The 21278-nt window shown below is 49.5% G+C and overlaps 2 protein-coding genes across 5 annotated transcripts in view; both read left to right on the forward strand.

The window, feature by feature from the left end:
- The window catches only part of PSMD11 (proteasome 26S subunit, non-ATPase 11), a 39023-nt gene extending 27374 nt beyond the window's left edge, over nucleotides 1–11649 (forward strand). The window contains exons 7-14 of one of the 3 annotated variants that reach the window (XM_058445456.1): nucleotides 3096–3240; nucleotides 4050–4110; nucleotides 6898–6960; nucleotides 8612–8737; nucleotides 9212–9247; nucleotides 9507–9558; nucleotides 9850–9992; nucleotides 10604–11649. In XM_058445456.1, the coding sequence (XP_058301439.1) occupies nucleotides 3096–3240; nucleotides 4050–4110; nucleotides 6898–6960; nucleotides 8612–8737; nucleotides 9212–9247; nucleotides 9507–9558; nucleotides 9850–9992 (626 nt within the window). In that variant the 3' untranslated portion in view covers nucleotides 10604–11649. Of the gene's footprint in view, nucleotides 1–3095; nucleotides 3241–4049; nucleotides 4111–6897; nucleotides 6961–8611; nucleotides 8738–9211; nucleotides 9248–9506; nucleotides 9559–9849; nucleotides 9993–10113 lie in introns of all 3 variants that reach the window. The other 2 variants (XM_058445457.1, XM_032162947.2) reach the window with 2 other exon arrangements.
- A 4664-nt stretch (nucleotides 11650–16313) lies between these two features.
- CDK5R1 (cyclin dependent kinase 5 regulatory subunit 1) lies at nucleotides 16314–20565 on the forward strand. Of its 2 annotated transcripts, none has more exons than XM_032162948.3 (2): nucleotides 16314–16477; nucleotides 16779–20565. In XM_032162948.3, the coding sequence occupies exon 2, from the start codon at nucleotides 16924–16926 to the stop codon at nucleotides 17845–17847; it is 924 nt and encodes a 307-aa protein (XP_032018839.1). In that variant the 5' UTR covers nucleotides 16314–16477; nucleotides 16779–16923; the 3' UTR covers nucleotides 17848–20565. The 2 variants fall into 2 exon arrangements, with proteins under 2 accessions (XP_032018839.1, XP_032018840.1); XM_032162949.3 differs by having other exon boundaries at nucleotides 16783–20565.
- Nucleotides 20566–21278: the final 713 nt, after the last annotated feature.

Genomic DNA, 21278 nt, shown 5'->3' on the forward strand with positions numbered 1-21278 from the left:
AAATGGAGATGTGTCTCATTTAGTTCAGCAGCATTAATGGTTTGTTGGGTTGTTGAAGGGGCTTTCCTTAGCTACAGAGAAGAGCAGATATTCCATGAGGCCTCTATACTTAACAGTAGTAGAAAAAGGATCTGATTCCCACAAACCCAAAGTGGGAGGTTTTTTGGGTAGGCTGAAAGGACACATCACTCAATAAATGGTGAAGTCAGAAGGTTCCTCCTGGTATTGAGTTCTTTGGATCATGTATCAGCAGCGTCATCCTTTGACTCTAGTGTGCTAAATACTTTCTACATGTATCTCGATGTGAAAGATGTTGGGAAGCAGTTGTGGTAAACAAATGGATGGGGCTGAGGTCTGTAACTTCTTAAAGGGCTGGGGCAGAGTTAGAGCTAATATACACAAATAGAGAATTTTAGGGTTTAGATGCCTCCGAGGCTTGGAAAGAACTAATTTTTATGTTATCCCAAGTGATAGCATAGGTTGGCAGTAGTAGCAGGTTCAATCAAAGTTAAGTTCATTGGGAGCAACTCAACTTCTAAGCAATAGAGGATTGGTTAGGTCAACTATGGTATATCAGTCTGAAGAAATACTGCTTAGCCATGTATAATTAAGTTCATGGATTTGGCATTATGTGAGAGCTGTACACTGAGTGCATTTAGGCAAAAGCACATCCATAAATGATAAATATTTGAAATGAAAATATAAGATGTTGGATTCCCTCTCCCCTGCCCCATGACAGTTGCATAAATATAAAACTATCAGGCTTAGAAAAGCTATCTTAAAGTAGTGAATATTATTAAAGCAGGTCATTCAGGCAGTCTAGAGATGTTTAGATCAACTCCCTGACCTGTGAATGTGATGTCATGGAGGGTAAACATGGCCTTTTCCTGTGGCTCCAAAAGATAGCAGGACTGGAATGGTGGTGAGGAGCATGGAAGAAAGATGGTACATGTGTTTTTCAGATCCCTTTTAAGTTGGGTCTCTAACTCCTTTGGGAACTTATATTGGCAATATGACATTGAGCTGGAAGGTCAGAGACGTGGATTCTCATCTTCTAATCTCAGCTCTCACATTGCTGACTATGGTCACTTTAGGCAGGTTTTTTGTTTTGTTTGTTTTTTTTTTTTTTTGAGACGGTCTCACTTTTTCACCCATGCTGCAGTGCATTTTTGCTATCACAGCTCCCATCGCTATCATCAGCCTCCCAGGCTCAGGTGATCCTCCTGCCTCAGTCTCACGAGTAAGTAGCTGGGGCTACAGGCATGTGCCACCACGCCTGGCTAATTTTTTTTAGAGATGGGGTTTCACCATGTTGCCTAGGCTGGTCTTGAGCTCCTAGGTTCAGGTGATCCACCTGCCTTGGCCTCCCAAAGTGTTGAGATTACAGATGTGAGGCACTGTGCCTGGCAGAGCAGGTTCTTTATCCTTTCCTGACCTCATCAGTAGGTTGATGGAGTTGAGGTAGAGTTTTTTTTTTTTTCTTTTCTTTTTTTTTTTTGAGACAGTGTCTCGCTCTGTTGCCTAGGCTGGAGTGCAGTGACATGATCTCGGCTCACTGCAACCTCCACCTCCCAGATTCAAGTAATTCTCCTGCCTCAGCCACCTGAGTAGCTGGGATTACAGGCATGTACCACGAAGCCCGGCTAATTTTTGTATTTTTAGTAGAGATGAGGTTTTGCCTTGTTGGCCAAGCTGATCTCAATCTCCTGACCCTCAAGTGATCTGGCTGCCTTGGCCTCCCAAAGTGCTGGGATTATAGATGTGAGAGTTTACAGACGTGAGCCACTGCGCCTGGCCTCTTTTTTTTTTTTTTTTAAGACAGAGTCTCACTCTGTCGCCCAAGTTGGAGTGCTGTAGCATGATCTCGGCTCACTGCAACCTCCACCTCCTGGGTTCAAGAGATTCTTCTGCCTCAGCCTCCTGAGTAGCTGGGATTACAGGCACCCACCACCACGCCTGGCTGGTTTTGTATTTTTAGTAGAGACAGGTTTTTACCATGTTGGCCAGGCTAGTCTTGAAATCCTGACCTCAGATGATCCTCCTGCTTCTGCTTCCCAAAGTGCTGGGATTACAGGCATGAGCCACCGCGCCCGGCCTTTTTCTTTCTTTTTTTTTAAGAGACAAGGTTGGCCGGGTGTGGTGGCTCACACCTGTAATCCCAGCACTTTGGGAAGCCAAGGCGGGTGGATCACTTGAGGTCAGGAGTTCAAGACTAGCCTGGTGAACATACGGTGAAACCTGTCTCTACTAAAAATACAAAAAATTAGCCAGGCGTGGCAGTGGGTGCCTGTAATCCCAGCTACTTGGGAGGCTGAGGCAGGAGAATTGCTTGAACCCAGGAGGCGGAAGTTGCCGTGAGCTGAGATTGCGCCACTGCACTCCAGCCTCGGTGACAGAGCAAGACTCGGCTCAAAAAAAAAAATAAAGAGATAAGGTCTAACTCTTACTTAGGCTCAAACTCTTGGGCTCAAGCTATCCTCCTGCCTCAGCCTCTCAAAAGTGCTGAGATTACAGGAGTGAACCCCTGCACCTGGCTTTTTTTTTTTTTTTTTTTTTTTTTTTGGAGACGGAAGTTTGCCCTTGTTGCCCAGGCTGGAGTGCAGTGGCGCAATCTCGGCTTGGCGCAATCTCGGCTCACCGCAACCTCCGCCTCCTGGGTTCAAGTGATTCTCCTTCCTCAGCCTCCCGAGTAGCAGGGATTACAGGCACACGCTACCACACCCGGCTAATTTTTTTTGTAATTTTAGTAGAGATGGGATTTCCCCCATGTTGATCAGTCTGATCTTGAGCTCCTGACCTCAGGTGATATGCCTGCCTCATCCTCCCAAAGTGCTGAGATCATAGGCGTGAGCTGAAACCGTGCCCAGCCTTTTTTTTTTTTTTTTTTTTTTAAGAGATGGGGTCTTACTATGTTACTCAGGCCCATCTTGAACTCCTGGGCTCATGTGATCCTCACATCTCAGCCTCCCAAAGTGTGGGATTACAGATGTGAGCCACCGTGCCCAGTTGGGTAGATGTCTAAGGTGCCTCTCAGCTCTGATCTTTTATGGCTCTATTATTTTATATGTTCTTATTCCTTTCTTTTCAATGCCCAGGTATTATCCATGCAGCAGAAGAGAAGGACTGGAAAACTGCGTACTCGTACTTCTATGAGGCATTTGAGGGTTATGACTCCATCGACAGCCCCAAGGCCATCACATCTCTGAAGTACATGTTGCTGTGCAAAATCATGCTCAACACGTAGGTGCACCTTAACTCTGGACTACAAGAACTCAGATCCTTCAACAAGTCTGTTTGCCATGGCAGAGATGGCCTGAGCAGGGAGTTTGGCCAGTTACAGAAACAGCAGCAGCTGCGGCCTCTAGTGCTGGCTAAGGTAGAGCAGGAGGATTAAAAGTGGTCCAAAAAACTTTCGCTTGCTAGTCTTTCAGAATCAGGGAGACATTTTAGAAATCCCCTTCCCAGCTCCCCTTGGAGAATTCTCCTCATCCTTTAAATATTCTGTCCTTATAGTGCAGAGCACAGGACAGAGGGTCAGGAAATAGCTTACAGATCAGCCAGTAACAGCCAACTGAGCCACCCAGAATGAGGAAGGAAGGGTTAAGGAGAGGTTTGAAAAAGTGGACAACAAAAGTATGACAGACCTACTTATAAAGAAGTCTACAGAATTATTCAGTTCTTTTGGGAATAAATGAAGTGTTGACTAAGAACTCTCTTTGGATTACATAAGGGCTATGTTTTAATAATACCTGTTACACTGGGATTTGACTTAAACTTATAGTTCTGCTTGTTGGGTCTATTGCTTTTGGTAGGTTTAGTTCAGCTTTCTAACATTGGAGTTTTTCTACTCTTCAGGCTGAGCTGTGGCCCAGAGTGGAGAAAACCTAGCTTTTGCAATGTGATGGACATATGGGTTTAGGGGTTGGGCTGATTATCTGTGCGGGCAGAGTCTTTATTACAATGGAATTCTGTTAAAAAGAAATTTGCCCAAACCTACCTTTAGAAGCATAACATCTGTAGCAATTGACCAAGTATGTCTTTTTTTCTAGCCCAGAAGATGTCCAGGCTTTGGTGAGCGGGAAGCTTGCACTTCGGTATGCAGGGAGGCAGGTAGGGACTCCCTTGACTGCAGTTCTGCTCACTCTGAGACCAGCATGTTTTCAGAGTCACGACGTTTGATGAGACCAACACTCTTCAGGTCTTCATACTACTCTCTTCCTTTTCCTCCACTCACTTCCTTCCCTTAAGCCCATTCAGTGTGTTGCCTAGACTGTTAAATTCTTGGCCTGTAAAGTCAGCGTTTGCTGCTGTTATGGACATCATGTTGTTTGAGGGACTTAGGGAACTGAACTGTAGCATTTGCAGTGAGTTAGTTTGCATTTCGCTTTGACCAGAAGATTTATCTACCATGCATCTGACTTGTGAATTTAACATATGCAGGGTATGAAATCTTAAATTCTCCAGGTTAGGAGCCTGGTAAGGTCTGGTGCATATGTGCTTCAGAGAGGTCTGATTGCTTGGTGCAGAAACTAGGTTTTGAGATTTACTTTTGTGCTTCTCAGATCAGTACCTTTCTACTGGTGCTTTGAATTTTGGGTGTGGTGCAAAAAGAGGCCCTTTTTTTTGTTACCTTAATGCCCAAGTAGGTATGAGTGTGACTTCTGAGAGCAGACAGTTAGGACCTATGCAAAGATGATGTCTAGACTCTCTCCTCTTTGTATTTTGCTTATCACTAGTAAAGTAAGTGTAATCTTTCTGGATTTCAACTGCAGTTGTCTCTAAACACAGACTGATTGGCTGTCTGTATAATCTCACTGTATCTCTGGAGGAGTGGCCACATAGATGATTTCTTCCCTCTCTACAAGTGGCCCTAATTGGCTTTTTTTTTTTTTTTTTTTTTTTTGAGTTGGAGTCTCATTCTTTCATCCAGGCTGGAGTGCAGTGGCGTATCTCGGCTCACTGCAACCTCCTCCTCCCAGTTTGAAGTGATTCTCCTGTCTCAGCCTCCCGACTAGCTGGGATTACAGGCATCTGACACTATGCCCGGCTAATTTTTTGTAGTAAAGACAGGGTTTTGCCATCTTGGCCAAGCTGTCCCAAACTCCTGACCTCAACTGATCTGCCCACCTCAACCTCCAAAAGTGCTGGGATTGTAGGTGTGAGCCACTGCATCCAGCCATGCATCTTCCAGTATCGTAATAACCAGTACTCTTGAGGTCAAAACCAGGAGCTGACCTGAAACTTTTGCTGATAAAAAGCCAATTAGGGGCTGGACATGGTGGCTCATGCCTGTAATCCCAGCACTTTGGGAGGCTGAGGCGGGCGGATCACTTGAGGTCAGCAGTTTGAGAGCAGCCTGGCCAATATGGCAAAATCCCAGCTCTATTAAAAATACAAAAATTAGCCGAGCATGGTAGTGCACTGGTGGCTGTAATCCCGGCTACTCAGGAGGCTGAGGCAGGAGAATCACTTCAAACTGGGAGTGGAAGTTGCGCCGGAAGCCAAGATAGCGCCACTGTACTCTAACCTGGGTAACAGAGTGAGACTCTGTCTTAAAAAATAATAAGAAGAAGAAAGATGCACTACTCTCACTATAACTAGAGTTGAGACAGGCTCAGGGACATCAAGTGTTCAGGGCAAGGTCAGGTAGCTAATCAATGGTGGAGCTAGACTTTGAATTAGGGTCATTGGCTCTAAGTTCCAGGCTTTTCTCATTTTGACACTTTTTTCTGTCTATAGGACAAATGCTGGAGACAAACACACTAATGATTAGCCTTGTACCATTTAGTCTACTGTATAAGACACACTGTTCTTATATAAGTATGTAGGCTGATAAAAGAGCAGCTTCTCTTAGTCTCTTGTGCCTTGATGTTAGCTTTTAAGCAGGAGATAGGCAAATCTCCCAGAAAGATGAGTGTTGCAGATTTTTTGCTGAGTGGAGACTTGATAGCTTGGTCAGGTGCCTTTTTTCCTTTTTTAACCATGTTAGAAGTTGTTCTCAACTATTGATTATACCTTCATCACTCTGTGGGGTCTTAACATTTGGTGTAATATGTTAATGCCGCAACCTTTTTTTTTTTTTTTTTTTTTGAGACGGATTGCTTTTCTATCACCCAGCTGCAGTGCAGTGGCGTGATCTTGGCTCACTGCAACCTCTGCCTCCTGGGTTCTAGCGATTCTCCTGCCTCAGCCTCCCAAGTAGCTGGGATTACAGGCATCCACCACTACGTCGGCTAAGTAGAGAAGGGGGTTTCACCATGTTGGCCAGGCTGGTTTTGAACTCCTGACCTCAAGTGATCCACCCACCTTGGCCTCCCAAAGTGGTGGGATTACAGGTGTGAGCCACCGTGACTGGCCTTGATGCCTCAGCCTTAGTGAGGCAGACCTTGTTCAGTGCCTTGCAGAATGAATCTTGATAAAGCACAGATATAATAAAAACCTAGCAGATATAATAAAAACCTAGCAGATATAATAAAAACCTAGCAGAATGAATCTTGATAAAGCACAGATATAATAGGGTCTAAGGGCAAGAAGGAGAGTTTGGGTGGATGTGGCGATAATGAGCCTTGGAGGAAGGGGGAAGAAATCACAGTTCTCTTGTCATTTTTTCTTTTAGCTTGTCATCTCTAGAGAATGCTGTATTAGGGTCGGTCTGTTTGGAAAATTTCTGTTTCCTAGTATTCTTAAGTCATTTCAGGTTTCAAAGGGAAACAGGTTGGCATATAGTGGTATTCAGTACTTGGGGCTCTTCTTCCCAGGCGTCTGAAGAAGAACGATGGTGGGGCGGGTTCTTCCTTATAGCAGAAGTTGTGTGGACACAGCATACTGCTTATGAGACTTGGGTAAATGTTAGTGTGCAGAATAAATCACTTTCATGATTTGTCTCTTCATTCTCAGACAGAAGCATTAAAATGCGTGGCTCAGGCTAGCAAGAACAGATCACTGGCAGATTTTGAAAAGGTGAGCATGATATTGGGTTGGTATGGAATGTGAGTGGAAGAGAGGGATGTTTAAGTACTTCAAAACACACTTTTAAAAATAATTATAATTTCAAAAGAAGTTGCAAATGATTCCATGTATCCTTCACCTCGGACAGTATTAAAACCAGGAAATAGTTAAGCACTTTTGTACAATGAAACTTACTGAGTTAATATAAAATATATATTATTTACACATATTACCTTTCTATTTCAAAAGTTCTTTCTGTCCTTTTTTCACTCTGATTTTTCACAACACACCTATTTATTATCTGCATTTTATGATTAAGGGAACTGGGACTCAGGAGGACACTCAAAGTCACATAGCATAGGGTCAGAGTTTGACTCTAGGCCTAGTGCTTGTTCCATATGACACAGTTGTAGGCATTCCTTCATCTCCAGAAATGCCAGGTCTGCTTCTCCTCTGTGGACAGAAGGGAAGTCGACCCAAAGAGACGTCCTCAGGGTGATGATCTAGGCTTTCTTTAACCCTGGTGCCTTTTGCTCATTGTTTGGGAGTTTTGAAAAGGGAAAAAAGCCTGTCTGGGCATTAGGGTGAGAATTATATATTCTTTTCTGAACCTCTCTCCTCTTATTCTGAGTATAATGACCAACTTAATAAAAACAAAACCTAGATCCAGAAAGAAAAACTTAGTGTGGATGGAGACTAGACCATGTGGCTTTGACTGTCCCTAAGATTCACCATCTTCCTGGAAGGTTCTTGCCAATTCCTGTTGCCTCTTACTTGGCATGATTTGCCTGCTTCCCTTAATACCTTGTAGCACAGCTGACATGAGGCTGGGATGTTGAGACCATTACTGATGGTCCAGTAAATCACACACACGAATACTCGGTCCAGATCATTTTATCCCAATGTCTGAGATGTTTGATGGGACACTTTTATTCCAAATAGTTCCTTGGAAAAAGGATTCTGTGATTAGATATTTGGGAAATACTAGGGCTAAACAAAATACTAGGGCCAATAATAATTAAAACACCTAATTTTGCTTAATAATTGCAGAGCCATGTTATGCTGATGGTCCTCATAAAACTCCCAAGAGCTAGTTGTGGAATTCAGCATTTCCTATTCTTTTAACCTCAATATTCTTCCCCCCCCGCCCCATGGAGACCCTATTTATTCTGTAGAATACATGCTGAGAAATGCTTGTGTAGCTAATTTGGTTCATGAGCTGAGTTGCTCTTGAGGCTTACATGGTTTGAGCTGTTGACCTGAAGCCTGCAGACAGAAAGATGGTCCCTAGGGTGACTCCACCTTGTTGTTCTATTTTGTATTTTTTTTTCTCTTAGAGACTACCATAAAATAGCATTTTTAAAAATTTATTTTTAGAGATGGAGGCTCTCTGTGTTGCCCAGGCCAGACTTGAACTCTTGGGCTCCAGCAGTCCTCCCACATCAGCCTCCCGAGTAACTGGGACTCCAGGCGCATGCCACCAAGCCAAACTTCCCTTTCAGTTCTTGACATTCCTTTTCTGCTTTGTATCATGCATCTCCCCAAATCTCCCCTAACTTCATTCAACCATGTAGTTTTATAAGGGCCAGCAGACTACCTAGGAAGCAAGAGTAGCATGACTTTAAAGTGATTCTCTGTGCCAATTGACTGGTTCCTTTGGCAGGCTCTGACAGATTACCGGGCAGAGCTCCGGGATGACCCAATCATCAGCACACACTTGGCCAAGTTGTATGATAACTTACTGGAACAGAATCTGATCCGAGTCATTGAGCCTTTTTCCAGAGTACAGGTGAGAACCCTCTGGGGACTCCATTTCTGGCCAGGCATTCTCACTGTAGCCACCTTGCTTCCACACCTGTCCAGAATGGGAACTCATTTCTAGGGGCGTGCCTGGTGGGCAAGAGGCCACCAAGAGCTTGGGCCTCTGTTGATAAAATGAACAAAAATCGAGGAGAGAGATGCTGTGGGTAGAGGCATGTGGGTTGCCCCTGCACGTGTTCTGAGCAGTTTCCTCCTCGCTTTTAGTCACTGCATGTGTTGTACCTGTTTTCTGTATTGGGTGTGTGGGATAAGAGTCTGTTTATTGTGTGTAGCAGTGAAGGGCAGGCAGATGGGCAGAGCACAAGAGACTTAAGCACGGCCAAGGAGGGTCTTACATTAGAATTTTGAGAAATACAGCAGTTCTCCCCCTGTTCCCTCCCTTCTCTTATTGGAGGCAAAAGTAAAACTTTCAGTGTTGGTGTCTCTCTGCCTTTCCTTTTAGATTGAACACATATCTAGTCTCATCAAACTCTCCAAGGTAAGGAGTCTTAAGGCCATCTGCAGGGAGGAATGGGAAGGGGTGGTGAGGAGGGGTGGCACATGCACCTGATTGGCCTCATTGGAAAGCTCCCCAGCTTCTCAGCGGGGAATGGGCAGTGTGGGCTAGAGTAGGAGTTGCATTGTTGCTATTTTGTTTTCAGTCCATTTGGCCTAAGACCCCTCCAATAAAGCTTTTGTGTCAGGGTGATCTCTGACTAGTGGATACTGGTCCCTTTAATCATGTGCTTTGATTTTAGGCCGACGTGGAAAGGAAATTATCACAGATGATTCTTGACAAGAAATTTCATGGTGAGTAACAGTCACACAGGCAAGGGGGCTGGTGGTGGTGATGAGATGGCTGAAGAAATTTATTTTCAAAGAAGATGTTCTATTTGTTTCCCCCGATGGTTCACCCTGGGGTCCTGGCGCCTCTTCCCTGTGATGAGAATGTGTAATAAGCATGTGTACATGGAATAGGGAGATGAATTCTATTTCCCTTCTTTTCTGGAGACAGTGAGTCAACTAGGGAGTGGGCTGCTTCACAAACGCTTTTGTGTCTAACCTCATCTTTTACCTGGGTTGCCCTTGTGTTTCTTGCAGGGATTTTGGACCAGGGGGAGGGTGTCCTGATTATTTTCGATGAACCCCCAGTAGATAAAACTTATGAAGCTGCTCTGGAAACAATTCAGAACATGAGTAAAGTAGTGGATTCCCTCTACAACAAAGCCAAGAAACTGACATAGGTGAGTGCTGGCTTCAGGACCCCAGGGCTGGGCAGCTCTGTCTTCTGCGTGTCGAGACTGAAAACCTCCTCCTGGTGTCCTCATGGCTTCCTGATTGACACTGCTCTGTCTTCTCTTGCAGAGTTGGATCTGTAGCGGTCCTTTGGAGAGTGTGTGTGGCGGGAGAGTGAAACCTTGGGGGAAAATGCTAGGAGATTCTTTTTTCTTTTTGTTCTACTTTTCGCTCGGAAAGTTTTTAAATCCTCATTTGGTGCATCTGTATTCCAGCCAATAGGTGTGCCAGTTTTCATGTAATCTTTACTGGCCCAACTTGGGAGTGGGGAAATTGCTTAAAAAAAAAAGAAAAAGAAAAAAAAAAGATTATTCTAAATAAAAGGAAAAAGGCTTACACTACCTAAAGCTGTGCTCTCTGCCTCCTGGGAGAGGGCCGCAAAGCCAGGCACCCCGCCAACCACTGGGGGTCCTAATCCACCTGCTGGGTGTCACCTCTCCTCCTCCTCAGAATTGGGTGTTTGCTAACCATCAAAAGCAATGACTTTTTATTCTGTTTGTACTGAACCAAAACAAACAACTGTGTATAGACTGCTGTTTTCTTTTTTATTTGAAATGAGGCATTTTGGTGTTCTTTCCCCTGCCATATGGCCTGTCCGTCCTTCCCTCCCCACATTGGCTCCAGCAGCGTAGCCGAAGGTCCTGCCGCCGCCACCACCACCACCACCACCACCACTGCAGCAACAACAGCAGCAGCAGCAGCAGCGCCTGCATAGCTCCGCTCTGACCTGTGAAGGAATGGGGATGAGGCCAGGAGCTAGTGTCTACCACGGCCACACGGGGAGCAGTGTGGGCCCTTAGCCCCCAAGGGGCCTGCTGTGCATGTGGCTTTTTTTTTTTTTTACACAGTAAACTAGATTAGTCATCAGTGTTTTAATTGCCCCTCTTCTCCTCTCCTGCATTCCTCTCCTCTCTTCTTTCCTCTCTCTCCCTTCTCTTTCCCCTCTCAACCAGGAGACCATCATGTCTCTCTGCCTTCCTCCTCTCTCCTCCAGGGGAGTCAGGCTGTCTGTGAAATCCATGAGCTTCTCTCCCTCTCCCACTCCTCCTCTCCTGCTTTCAGATGGATTTATTCCTTTTTTAAACAATGAACATCGGAAATGAGACTGTGGGGTGTGGTTTCTCTCTCTCTCTTTTTTTTTTTTAATTTTCTTTGTTGGGTTTTTGAGCAACCTCATGTCCCCTTCCCAGGGAGCTTCTTAATTTACCTCTTAGAACTCAAGTGGATGGGCAGTAGAGCACTGTGTGTCAGCATGCTTTGTTTTCTGACACATTAAAGTGAGGCTTTAAAGCCATTTGGGTAGGTGAGCTTCTGCACTTCTGTTGTGCTGTATTTTCTTCTCTCATCTCCTCTTTGTCTTTTTCTCTTTTCCTCTCCTTCCTGCCTTCTTCTGCTGGCCTCCTTTTCTCTTTACCTTCCTTGGATTATTCTTCCAGGTTTTCATAATAAATTTATATTTTGTAAAAGGATTTTGTTGTACCAGGTTTTGCATCCTCACTGAATTGACTGGCTTTTATTTTCCTCTCCAAAATCAGGTTTTTGTTCTCAACATCTCTCCCCATCATGTCCAGTCACTGTTTTGGTTTTGGCACCATCAGTATCAAATGTACAAACGGTTCTTGCTAACCAACACCAGGTATATCTGATGTTCAGATGAGTTCCAATAAAAATAATTTTTTTTTTCAAAAGGTGTCTTTTCTTGAGTGCTGGAGGGCTTCCAAGCAAGCCCAGACAGCTCTGTGTAGCCCCACACTAGTCTAGCTCTCATCTGGCCAAAGCTGTTATCTCATTTGTGTAATGGGAGTCCTTAAGGTAAATTTGGGGTCCAAATTTGGAGGGCTTTGGGGGCAAGAAAGTTGGTGTGTGAGTTCTGAAGTTGGAAGTGAGTTCAGGTGTCTTTTTCCAGGGCAGCATGGTCCAGTGAGCACATGTAAGTTTGGGTGGTAGATCCTCTGAGCCTACTTTCTCTTCTACTCAGTGAGGATGCTGCTTCCTTGGCAGGTGATTGTGATGTGAAGCTTAATAAGTCACAGATGTGCAGGTGTCTGGAGAGTCCTGACATTCAGTTGTGATTTCGTTTCCTTTTGGAATCTTCAAAGGCAGTGATTTTCATATTGCCTCACACCCTGGGAGGGGCTCTGGGACCACTGGGGGACCTGCTAAATCCTTTTCAGTCTGAGCAGTTCAGCCATTGTCAGTTTTAGTATTGTGTCTCTGTATTTCTCTTGCAGAAAGAGTTTTGCTTCTATAAAGGACTTTAAAAAGTACTCCAAAGAGATCTAGTTTTGGAGCAGAGGGGAGACGGTTTCTCAAACTTAGGGCAGTCCTGAGGAGCTCAGGCAGTAGCCCTTTTCTCGGTTCCCTTTGTGGGTCTTGGTCAGATGATGCCCTCTAGACCCGTGCTGTCCAGTATGTAGCCGCTAGCCATGTGCAGCTGTCAGGCCCTTGCAATGTGGCTGGTTCGAGCTGTGATACACTGCAAGTGTAAACACAAACCAGACTTCGAAGGCTTAGTATGATAACAAAAGGAGTGTAAAATATGTCAATAGCTTTTTTATACATGTGTTGAAATATTTTGGGTATTGGGTTAAATAAAATATATTATTAAAATTCACCTGTTTCCCTTTTCCTTGTGTAATGTGGCTGCTAGAAAATATAAAGTTACCTGTGTGGCTTCTATCTGGACAGTGCAGCTCTAGACCTCCAGGACCAGCAGTTGTGCCACTGCCTCCTCTCCCAGGCCTCTCATGACCTGAGTCCAGGCACAGCTGGGAAGGTCAGTTGGCCAGTGGGCTGGCCTGGGCCTGGCTCCCTCACCTCCCTTCTGGGCTCCAGCCTTCATGGTGCCAGGACTTTCTTGTGTGTTAATGAGACTCTACTGGAGTTGGGAGCAGAGGCTCTGGTCCCCTGGTGTGTGCTAGTTATGTAATCTGTGCTGCCCAGAAGGGCCACTAGATGCTGCTCTGTGATCCCTGAAAGAACAAAGCCGACGTCCTCAGGAGTAAGGGCTCAGGCCTGTTCTATTTGGAACCCTTCCTGGAAGCTGTAGCTGACCCCTGCCTTGGCCTCCCTCCCTTGGGATGCTATGGGAAGTGGGGCATGCAGGAAGAGTGGACTCTCCAGCAGTCCACGGGCAGCCCAGCCCAGCAGGGAAGCTAACAAGCAGGCTGGCCCTTCAGGCAGCTAGAGATAGGCAATAGGCTAAGTGGGCTGATTGATGGGGGTGGGATTTGGAAATCTTCCCTGCAGTTCTATGATGAAGGCAGCTAGGAAGAAAACAGCCCTGCCTCATTCAACTGGGTCTGCCTTCTGGGTCCTTGATTCTGCCGTTTCTGGCAGTTGACTGCTCTTTCTTCCTTGCTTCCAGTTGGAGCAGTGATAGGAACTGGGGGTGGGGAGGTGGTGGTGGGTTGAGTGAAAAGAAGAGCTGTGTGGTGTCTGAAAACCAGTATAACAGGCATGGCCTGGGTGGATAGCAGCTCCTGGAGACCCCCTCCCTCAGTCACAGCAGCAAGTGGGCTGCCAGTGCCATCCCATTCCTGCTGTGCTGCAACTGTGACTTTGCTTTGGACAAGTGTGAGGAGGCTGGTGTTCTGCCGACAGCTCTGTTTGAAGGTGCTAGGGAAAGGTTGGCTGGACAAAAGTGAGAGGACACAGGCTGTGGCCTGGCTTGAAAAGGCCCATGCAGAGGCATGCTGCTGCGGTGTGGGAAGCAGGGTACTGGGGTGAGCTTGGTCCGATTCCGCGTGAATTGGAATAGCTAGAATTGAGATTGAGAGTTAAAGGTAACAGAGTGGGCCCACGTTTTTCTAGGGGGTGGATTTTTCTTTTTGTTAGCCAAAGTCTCACTGTCACCCAGGCTGGAATGCAGTGGCACAATCTCAGCTCACTGCAACCTCTGCCTCCCAGGTTCAAGCGATTCTCCTGCCTCAGCCTCCTGAGTAGCTAGGATTATAGGCACCCGCCACCACGCCCAGCTAATTGTGTTTTAGTAGAGACGGGTTTTGCCATGTTGGCCAGGCTGGTCTCAAAACTCCTGACCTCAGGTGATCCACCCGCCTTGGCCTCTGAAACTGCTGGACACGGTGTGGCCATCATGCCTGGCTGGGGTGGATTATAGGCTTCAAAATTTGGACATATTTTGGGAAGTGGAAAACATTTAACCTTGGCTCAACACTAGAATCTGAAGGGGGGCACAGAGCCAACTCAGGAGCTAGAGGCTCCAAGTAGGGGCTGAGGAAAAGAGGCTGGGGTTCGGCTTTCCTTTGAGAAGGAAGAGGGACACTTGGTCAGGGTCTCGAAGGAGATCGTTTCTTCTGGCTTTTTTTTTTTTTTTTTTGAGCTGGAGTTTCGCTCTTGTTGCCCAGGCTGGAGTGCAATGGCGCGATCTTGGCCCACTGCAACCTCCATCTCCCAGGTTCAAGCGAATTCTCCTGCCTCAGTCTCCTGAGTAGCTGGGATTACAGGTGCCCGCCACCACGCCTGGCTAATTTTTTTTGAATTTTTAGTAGAGACTGGGTTTCACCATGTTGGCCAGGCTGGTCTCGAACTCCTGACCTCAGGTGATCCGCCCGCCTCGGCCTCCCAAAATGCTGAGATTACAGGCGTGAGCCACTGCGTCCGGCCTCTTCTGGCTTCTTACTGTTAGATGCAGGAGGGTTGAGGACAGCTCCATTTGAAGAGCAGGTAGGCTTGTACACTGAGGAACATTCACAGGGAGGGGCGCACTGAGCTGGGGGCCTGCCTTCCTCTTCTGAGTTCCCATAACAGCTGCTGTGGATGTTCTGAAGGGCTGTGGACAAAGTAGCTCTCTGGGTACAGAGCAATGCATTTTCCACCGTATGCCTGCTCCCCAAGGTTCCTAAAGCCTGGAATTCCCATTGACAGAAATCTCTGAGTGGCACATAAACAAAATCCAGCACTTTCTGCCTTGATTGCACCATTTTGAATGATGCCAGATTCCCTTTCTTTTCCCCCTAGGACAGTTGACAGGGCTGGCGCGGGGTGAAAGCCTAATCGGCTGGAGTGGTCAGGTAATTGGGTGTCATCCTCTCCTCTGGAGAGCCACTCCCTCATCTTTAGGTCCAGAGATAATCTGGATTAAGACAGGGCTTAAGTTTCCTGTTCCCCAGGTTTGTGGTCAGTTTTGACTCAATCTCCAGAAACAAGGTAAAACGGCCTTTGTGAAGGATCTGGATTCACATCTGACAGGAACAGCTTTCAGAAACAGAATTTTACTCAATTTCGCTAGCATCAAATTCTCAAATTATACATACTTAGAATTGAAAACGTTTAAGACGGTCAGAAAGCTGGCTGGAGGGGCAGTTACTTCAGCTTTAATGTGACAAATAAGAGGGCGAGTGGGAATTTAGAGGTCATATTTGTGACGGGCTCAGGCTTGGCTACGGGCCACGCTTCTCTGGCTTGGATTTCTGAGGCCCACTTCGCCGCGGGCATCTACCCAGGATGAGGGAACGGAGGCCCCGGATAGGTGGCCAGAACCGATTGGACTGTCCACTCGAGGTGCGCGTGGCACTCGGGATGCCTCAATAAAGGCGTCGCCTCTCCCCGCCCAGGGCCTTCTTCCCCGCGCTCCCTGGCTGCTTTCCACAGGGACGGGGATGTCAGGTGGAAGGAGGGAGCTCCGGAACCTGGCCCCGGCGGAGGGCTCCTCACCAGGCCCGGGCGGCAGCCTCGGAGAGGGCGGGCCGCGCGCTGCCAGGGTAGGGACTTGGCCGAGTGTGCCCCCCGCGGCCGGCAGCTGCGGGCGCCGCGGCGGGAACAAAGGCAGCACGTGTCTGGGCGGGACGCAGGCGGGGTTCGGCCCTCGGCTCCGCCCTGCTCGGCGCCCGCCCCGCGTCGGCAGAGTCGGGTTGCGCGGGCGCCCGGGACTCTCAGGCGGCCGGGCTGCTGTTGGGCGGCGGCGCGGAGCAGGCGGCGAGCTGTGCGGGAGGGGCGGCCCCGAGGGGCGGGGCGGGCCGACGCCGCGTGTCCCGCCGCCGCCGCGGAGTCCGGCTCCTAGATGGGGCCCGGCGCGTAGAGGTGCCTCCCGCTCGTTGCCGCGTCCTACCCGCACCGTGCGCGGCTCGAGCTGAGGACACAACGGCCGCGACTCCCCGGCGAGACCAGGCCGGAGCGTGGACGGCGCGCGCGCCCCGCGAGGGAGGGCACTGAGGCGCGCGCCCGGAGCGGGAGCGGGAGCGCGGCAGCGGCGGCGGCGGCGGCGACGGCGAAAGTGCGGGCGGCCGAGCGGGGGGCGGGGCCGCGGTGCCTGCAGAACCTTGGACAGAAGCTCCCTAGCCGCCGCCGCCGAGCGCGAGCCCAGCCGATCCCCGCCGAGCGCCCCCGAGCGCCGCCGAGCGCCGGGACCGCGGCGGCGGAGCCGCGGCGCGCATTGCAGAGGGCGCGGAGCGCAGGAGCTGCCGCCTGCCGGGTAAGGCTGCGCTGGGCGGCCGTCCTTGGCCCTGGGGAGCGGGGACCGGGCACCGGGGTCGCGCCCGTGCGGGGTGTCGAGGCGGGGGTCCTCGGCCGCCTCCGTCGGCGCCCGGGCCCCTCCCGGCTGCGCCTGGGGACCGCAGCGGCGGCGGGCGGGGGTGCTGCAGTGGAGGCGGCGAGGCTGCGTCGCGGGGGCACGGGTAGGGCCCGGGACTGGGGCGGCGGGGTCCGCCGAGGCGCGGGGCGGAGGGGCGCGGCGCGGAGCCCAGCCTGGCGCTAAGAACCATCTTGTTTTCCAGGCAGATCCAAGGGGGCAGCACGCTTCCTGGGAGCGTCCCCGCCTCCTTCCCGGGGCCGCCGCAGGCTCGGTGAGTGGTTTTATCCCTCCGGCCGGCAGGCTGGGCGCGCAGGGGCGCGAGCCCCCGCCCGGCGCGCAGCAGCACCATGGGCACGGTGCTGTCCCTGTCTCCCAGCTACCGGAAGGCCACGCTGTTTGAGGATGGCGCGGCCACCGTGGGCCACTATACGGCCGTACAGAATAGCAAGAACGCCAAGGACAAGAACCTGAAGCGCCACTCCATCATCTCCGTGCTGCCTTGGAAGAGAATCGTGGCCGTGTCGGCCAAGAAGAAGAACTCAAAGAAGGTGCAGCCCAACAGCAGCTACCAGAACAACATCACGCACCTCAACAATGAGAACCTGAAGAAGTCGCTGTCGTGCGCCAACCTGTCCACATTCGCCCAGCCCCCACCGGCCCAGCCGCCTGCACCCCCGGCCAGCCAGCTCTCGGGCTCCCAGACCGGGGGCTCCTCCTCGGTCAAGAAAGCCCCTCACCCTGCCGTCACCTCCGCAGGGACGCCCAAACGGGTCATCGTCCAGGCATCCACCAGTGAGCTGCTTCGCTGCCTGGGTGAGTTTCTGTGCCGCCGGTGCTACCGCCTGAAGCACCTGTCCCCCACGGACCCCGTGCTCTGGCTGCGCAGCGTGGACCGCTCGCTGCTTCTGCAGGGCTGGCAGGACCAGGGCTTCATCACGCCGGCCAACGTGGTCTTCCTCTACATGCTCTGCAGGGATGTTATCTCTTCCGAGGTGGGCTCGGATCACGAGCTCCAGGCCGTCCTGCTGACATGCCTGTACCTCTCCTACTCCTACATGGGCAACGAGATCTCCTACCCGCTCAAGCCCTTCCTGGTGGAGAGCTGCAAGGAGGCCTTTTGGGACCGTTGCCTGTCTGTCATCAACCTCATGAGCTCAAAGATGCTGCAGATAAATGCCGACCCACACTACTTCACACAGGTCTTCTCCGACCTGAAGAACGAGAGCGGCCAGGAGGACAAGAAGCGGCTCCTCCTAGGCCTGGATCGGTGAGCACTGTAGCCTGCGTCATGGCTCAAGAATTCAATGCATTTTTAAAAATTTATTATTAAATCAGTTTTGTGTACAGTATGTGTCTAGCAAAGCCACCAAGGGCCTCACCTTTCCCACAGTCTCTCCCTGGGGTTTTTTTTAGCCCTGCCAAGAACTCTGGGCACTTTTGAACTCAAGAGCCTTGCGCAAAACCTGGAAGATGTATTCAGAGCCACCCAGGCCACTGACCTCCCACTGTGGGGGACTCAAAGGACTGACCTGCCCCTGCCGCCTGTGCCCTTGCTGGGTCCAGGGTAGGCAAGGCTGCCGGCTGCACCCTGTATGGAGCTAGAGAGGGGCCTCTGGCTGCCTGGCCCAGGGAGGAATTGGGGTTTCTGGTTGGAGGCCCTTTTCTGGCTCCTGTGTGGAGTTATTCACTCTCCCAGAGGCTCCTGGAGCCAGCCACCCTAACTGAGCTGCCAGTGGGGTCGTGAGGCAAGATCCCCGCCACCCCGGGACATCTTCAGTCTAGGCGAGGTGAAGCTGAGCGGGTCTAGTGGAAAGATTGTGTCTGGTCGTTTGACCACACACCGCCCTGATTTGCTGTTTTCTTTTTTTAGGAAGAAGGGCTTTCCTTTAGTGGAGAAATGGAACTCGCCCCCCTACCCCCTTGCCTGCTGCTCCCAGCCAAGTTGGTGGTATTGGCCAATGAGCTGGTTTGACTCATTAATTTCTCTCATTTTGGGTCCCAGCTAAAGAGGTGGGGCGAAGCTGGGGGCAACTTTCCTGGGTGAGTTTTTCTTTTGAATAATGCAGTGCAGTCACCCTGTGGCAAATGCCAGGACAGCTGCAGGTGCCCATTAGCAACGCCTGCCTTCTGGGCAAGGTGAGGGATGCCATACCTTGAGACCAAGCCAGTGCCCACCTAAGGGCTAAGGCCTCTTGCTGGTGCACATGACATTTGTCCTGCAGAGCTGAGGGGAAGGCGATGTGGTGACCCCACCCCCACCCTTGTTAATTTAAAGCTGTTTCTAAACAGTTGAGTTTCTTCTAAAGAGGAAGCCTTGCGCAGCAAGGACCAGTGAGACAGCCGGATCTTGGAGACAATTACAAGATGGGGGTGGGGAGTGAGACTCCTGATTGCTCTGGAAGCTGCTGATTTCTACAACTGATCATTTGCAGCTGCTGGTTTTGGTTTCCACCTTTACCCTACTGGCTGTAAAAACACAAATGTGTACTTTATTGATTTTCTTTCTAATTCTTCCATATTGGTGGCTTGGGACTTGGGAGAGGGAGCAAGCCTTCCTCTATGGCCCATCACTCGGCTGTGGAGAACAAAGACCAATGTGAAGACGCTACAGAGGATTCTGTCTTCCAGGCCCAGTACCCTGGGGAGTGCTGGAATGGGGACCTGGGGTGGGGAGGCAGAGGGTCACTTTACATAGGATTAAGTTCGAGGTGGCTACCGATTTCAGCACATGCACTACTGAAATTTACACAAAAAGAAAGCTGTGAAATTGAAGTCCCAATTTAAGAGTCCTGAGGCAGAACCTGGTGGCTGGAGGCATTCCCAGAGGTGGGGAAGAGAGCCTGCCCGGCCGGAGAGAATCTGCCTTGCTGCACCTGAGGCCCAGCAGAGCCGTTCCTGGGACTGTCAGATAATCCATGCAGCGGTGGAAGGAGCCTGCGGCTGCTGGCACAGACTTCACACAGCACCTCCTCTCTGCTGGGTTTCCACACAGCCTGTCTTCAGATCCTGCTGCCGCGTGCGACCGGAGGTGGGAGGCCCCTGGTGGCGTGGAAGAGGGAGGGTCAGTGCCAAGTCTCAGGAGGAGGGCGCATGTGTGTATCACCTTCAGCTGGCGGAACCTGGCTGCGAACTGTGCGGTTACATTGCATCCACAGGATTCCAGTTGCGTGTCTGTTTCCTTCTCTTTCTCCGTATTTATTTTTTTATTCTTTGGAGGAGGTGGACATTTCGGAAGGTGGTGGGGACTAAGGGAAGAACTCTCTAGTTCCCTCAGTGTGAAGCCTGTCGTGTTCTCTTCCCTTGCACTGGTCATCAGTATTGTGTAAAGGAACAACTGGTATACTTGAGTGTGCAAGCAAAGAACCCATTTGCCATGCTGCTATGAAGACTACTTTTAGATCAACAATAAAAAAAAACCCTACAAAAAAACCTTTATTCTTTAATTGTTGCTTTTACAGTGATATTGTGCATGCAAACCAGGAGCATTTTGTGTCTTAAGAAAAATAATCTTAGAACAGATGGCTGTGAAAATTACACCCATGCACAGAACAAGCCACAGGAATAATAGTTCAGGATTTGGTTTTTCTCTTTTTCTTGTAAACCTGGAGGGTTGATATATTCTTTCCATGCAGTTATTAGAACTTAGTTTTGTTCCAACAGTTAAACTTGCAATGAAAAGAAAATGTGCCATTTTTTTTCACTCAATTATTCATAGCTGTATATTTGAAACTGCTAATTACACACGTGTGATGTATGTTGGTTTTTTAGTGCAATTTCTTCTGTAGCTATTCTTTGACCAAACTGTGGGTATTGTTAATATTAATTTATATTTGTCTCATTTTGTATGTATGTGTAGTGTGTTTGTGAGTATGTGTGGTTTATAATCTGACAAAGTCATGAAGCTCAGTTTGGCTGTAATTTAATTCCCCTTCCCTTATTTTTATTTATTTTTGTACTGTGCTGATTCAATAAAATGCACTGACCATCCATTACAGAGACCTCTTTTTGTGGGCAGGCTGGGGCCCCCTTTAATAAATGATTCATGCACTCAGAACATAATTGGATTTGTGTTATGGGGGAAGGGAGGACAGAGTTGTTGGGGGTGAGGGCTTAACACACTAAGGTGATTAAGAAGGAAGCACAGGTTAAGTCAGCTTTGGTTTAGTGTCGGCTGAGGTGGCGGCAGCTGTTTCCCAAAGGCTCCCGTGGCAGAGCTGGGTGACTGGAACCTCCGGCCAAGGAGGGTTAGGCCCAAGCATGGCCTGGTGAGGTCTGGCTGGGTGGGTCCTGCAGGGGCTCTGGGCCCTAGACTCCCTGTGTCGAGGTGTGGCTCTGAAGCTGCTGCTGCCACGTATTCTTGGGCTTGGCTCTGCTCTGTGCTCCCTTCCCCTGGGGTCTCCCAGGCCAGCAGGGGTGGGCTGGCTTTCACATGGGCCAACCCTGCGGGTTTAGCTCCACGTGGGTTTCAGGAGGGAGAAATCCAGCCCTGTGGCTCCCAGGGAAGCAGCCACTCCAGCCCATAATTGCGGCAAGGGTGGGGTTCCTACCAGCTCTATCTATCTGTGCCTGTCCTGACTGCCAGCCTGAGGCCTGCACGTGCCACCAGCGTCGGCCTCAGGAAGAGGGTTATGGGGACGCTGGACGTGGCTCTCCCCAGGCCCTGCACCCTGCGGTCTGAAGCTGCCCCTGAGTACTAGGAAAG

This window comes from Hylobates moloch, unplaced genomic scaffold (assembly GCF_009828535.3).
Source record: "Hylobates moloch isolate HMO894 unplaced genomic scaffold, HMol_V3 SCAFFOLD_10, whole genome shotgun sequence".
NCBI lineage: Eukaryota > Metazoa > Chordata > Mammalia > Primates > Hylobatidae > Hylobates > Hylobates moloch.

Coding starts and splice junctions, on each gene's coding strand:
- CDK5R1 (XM_032162948.3), top strand. CDS start 16,924: ATGGGCACGGTGCTGTCCCTGTCTCCCAGCTACCGGAAGGCCACGCTG.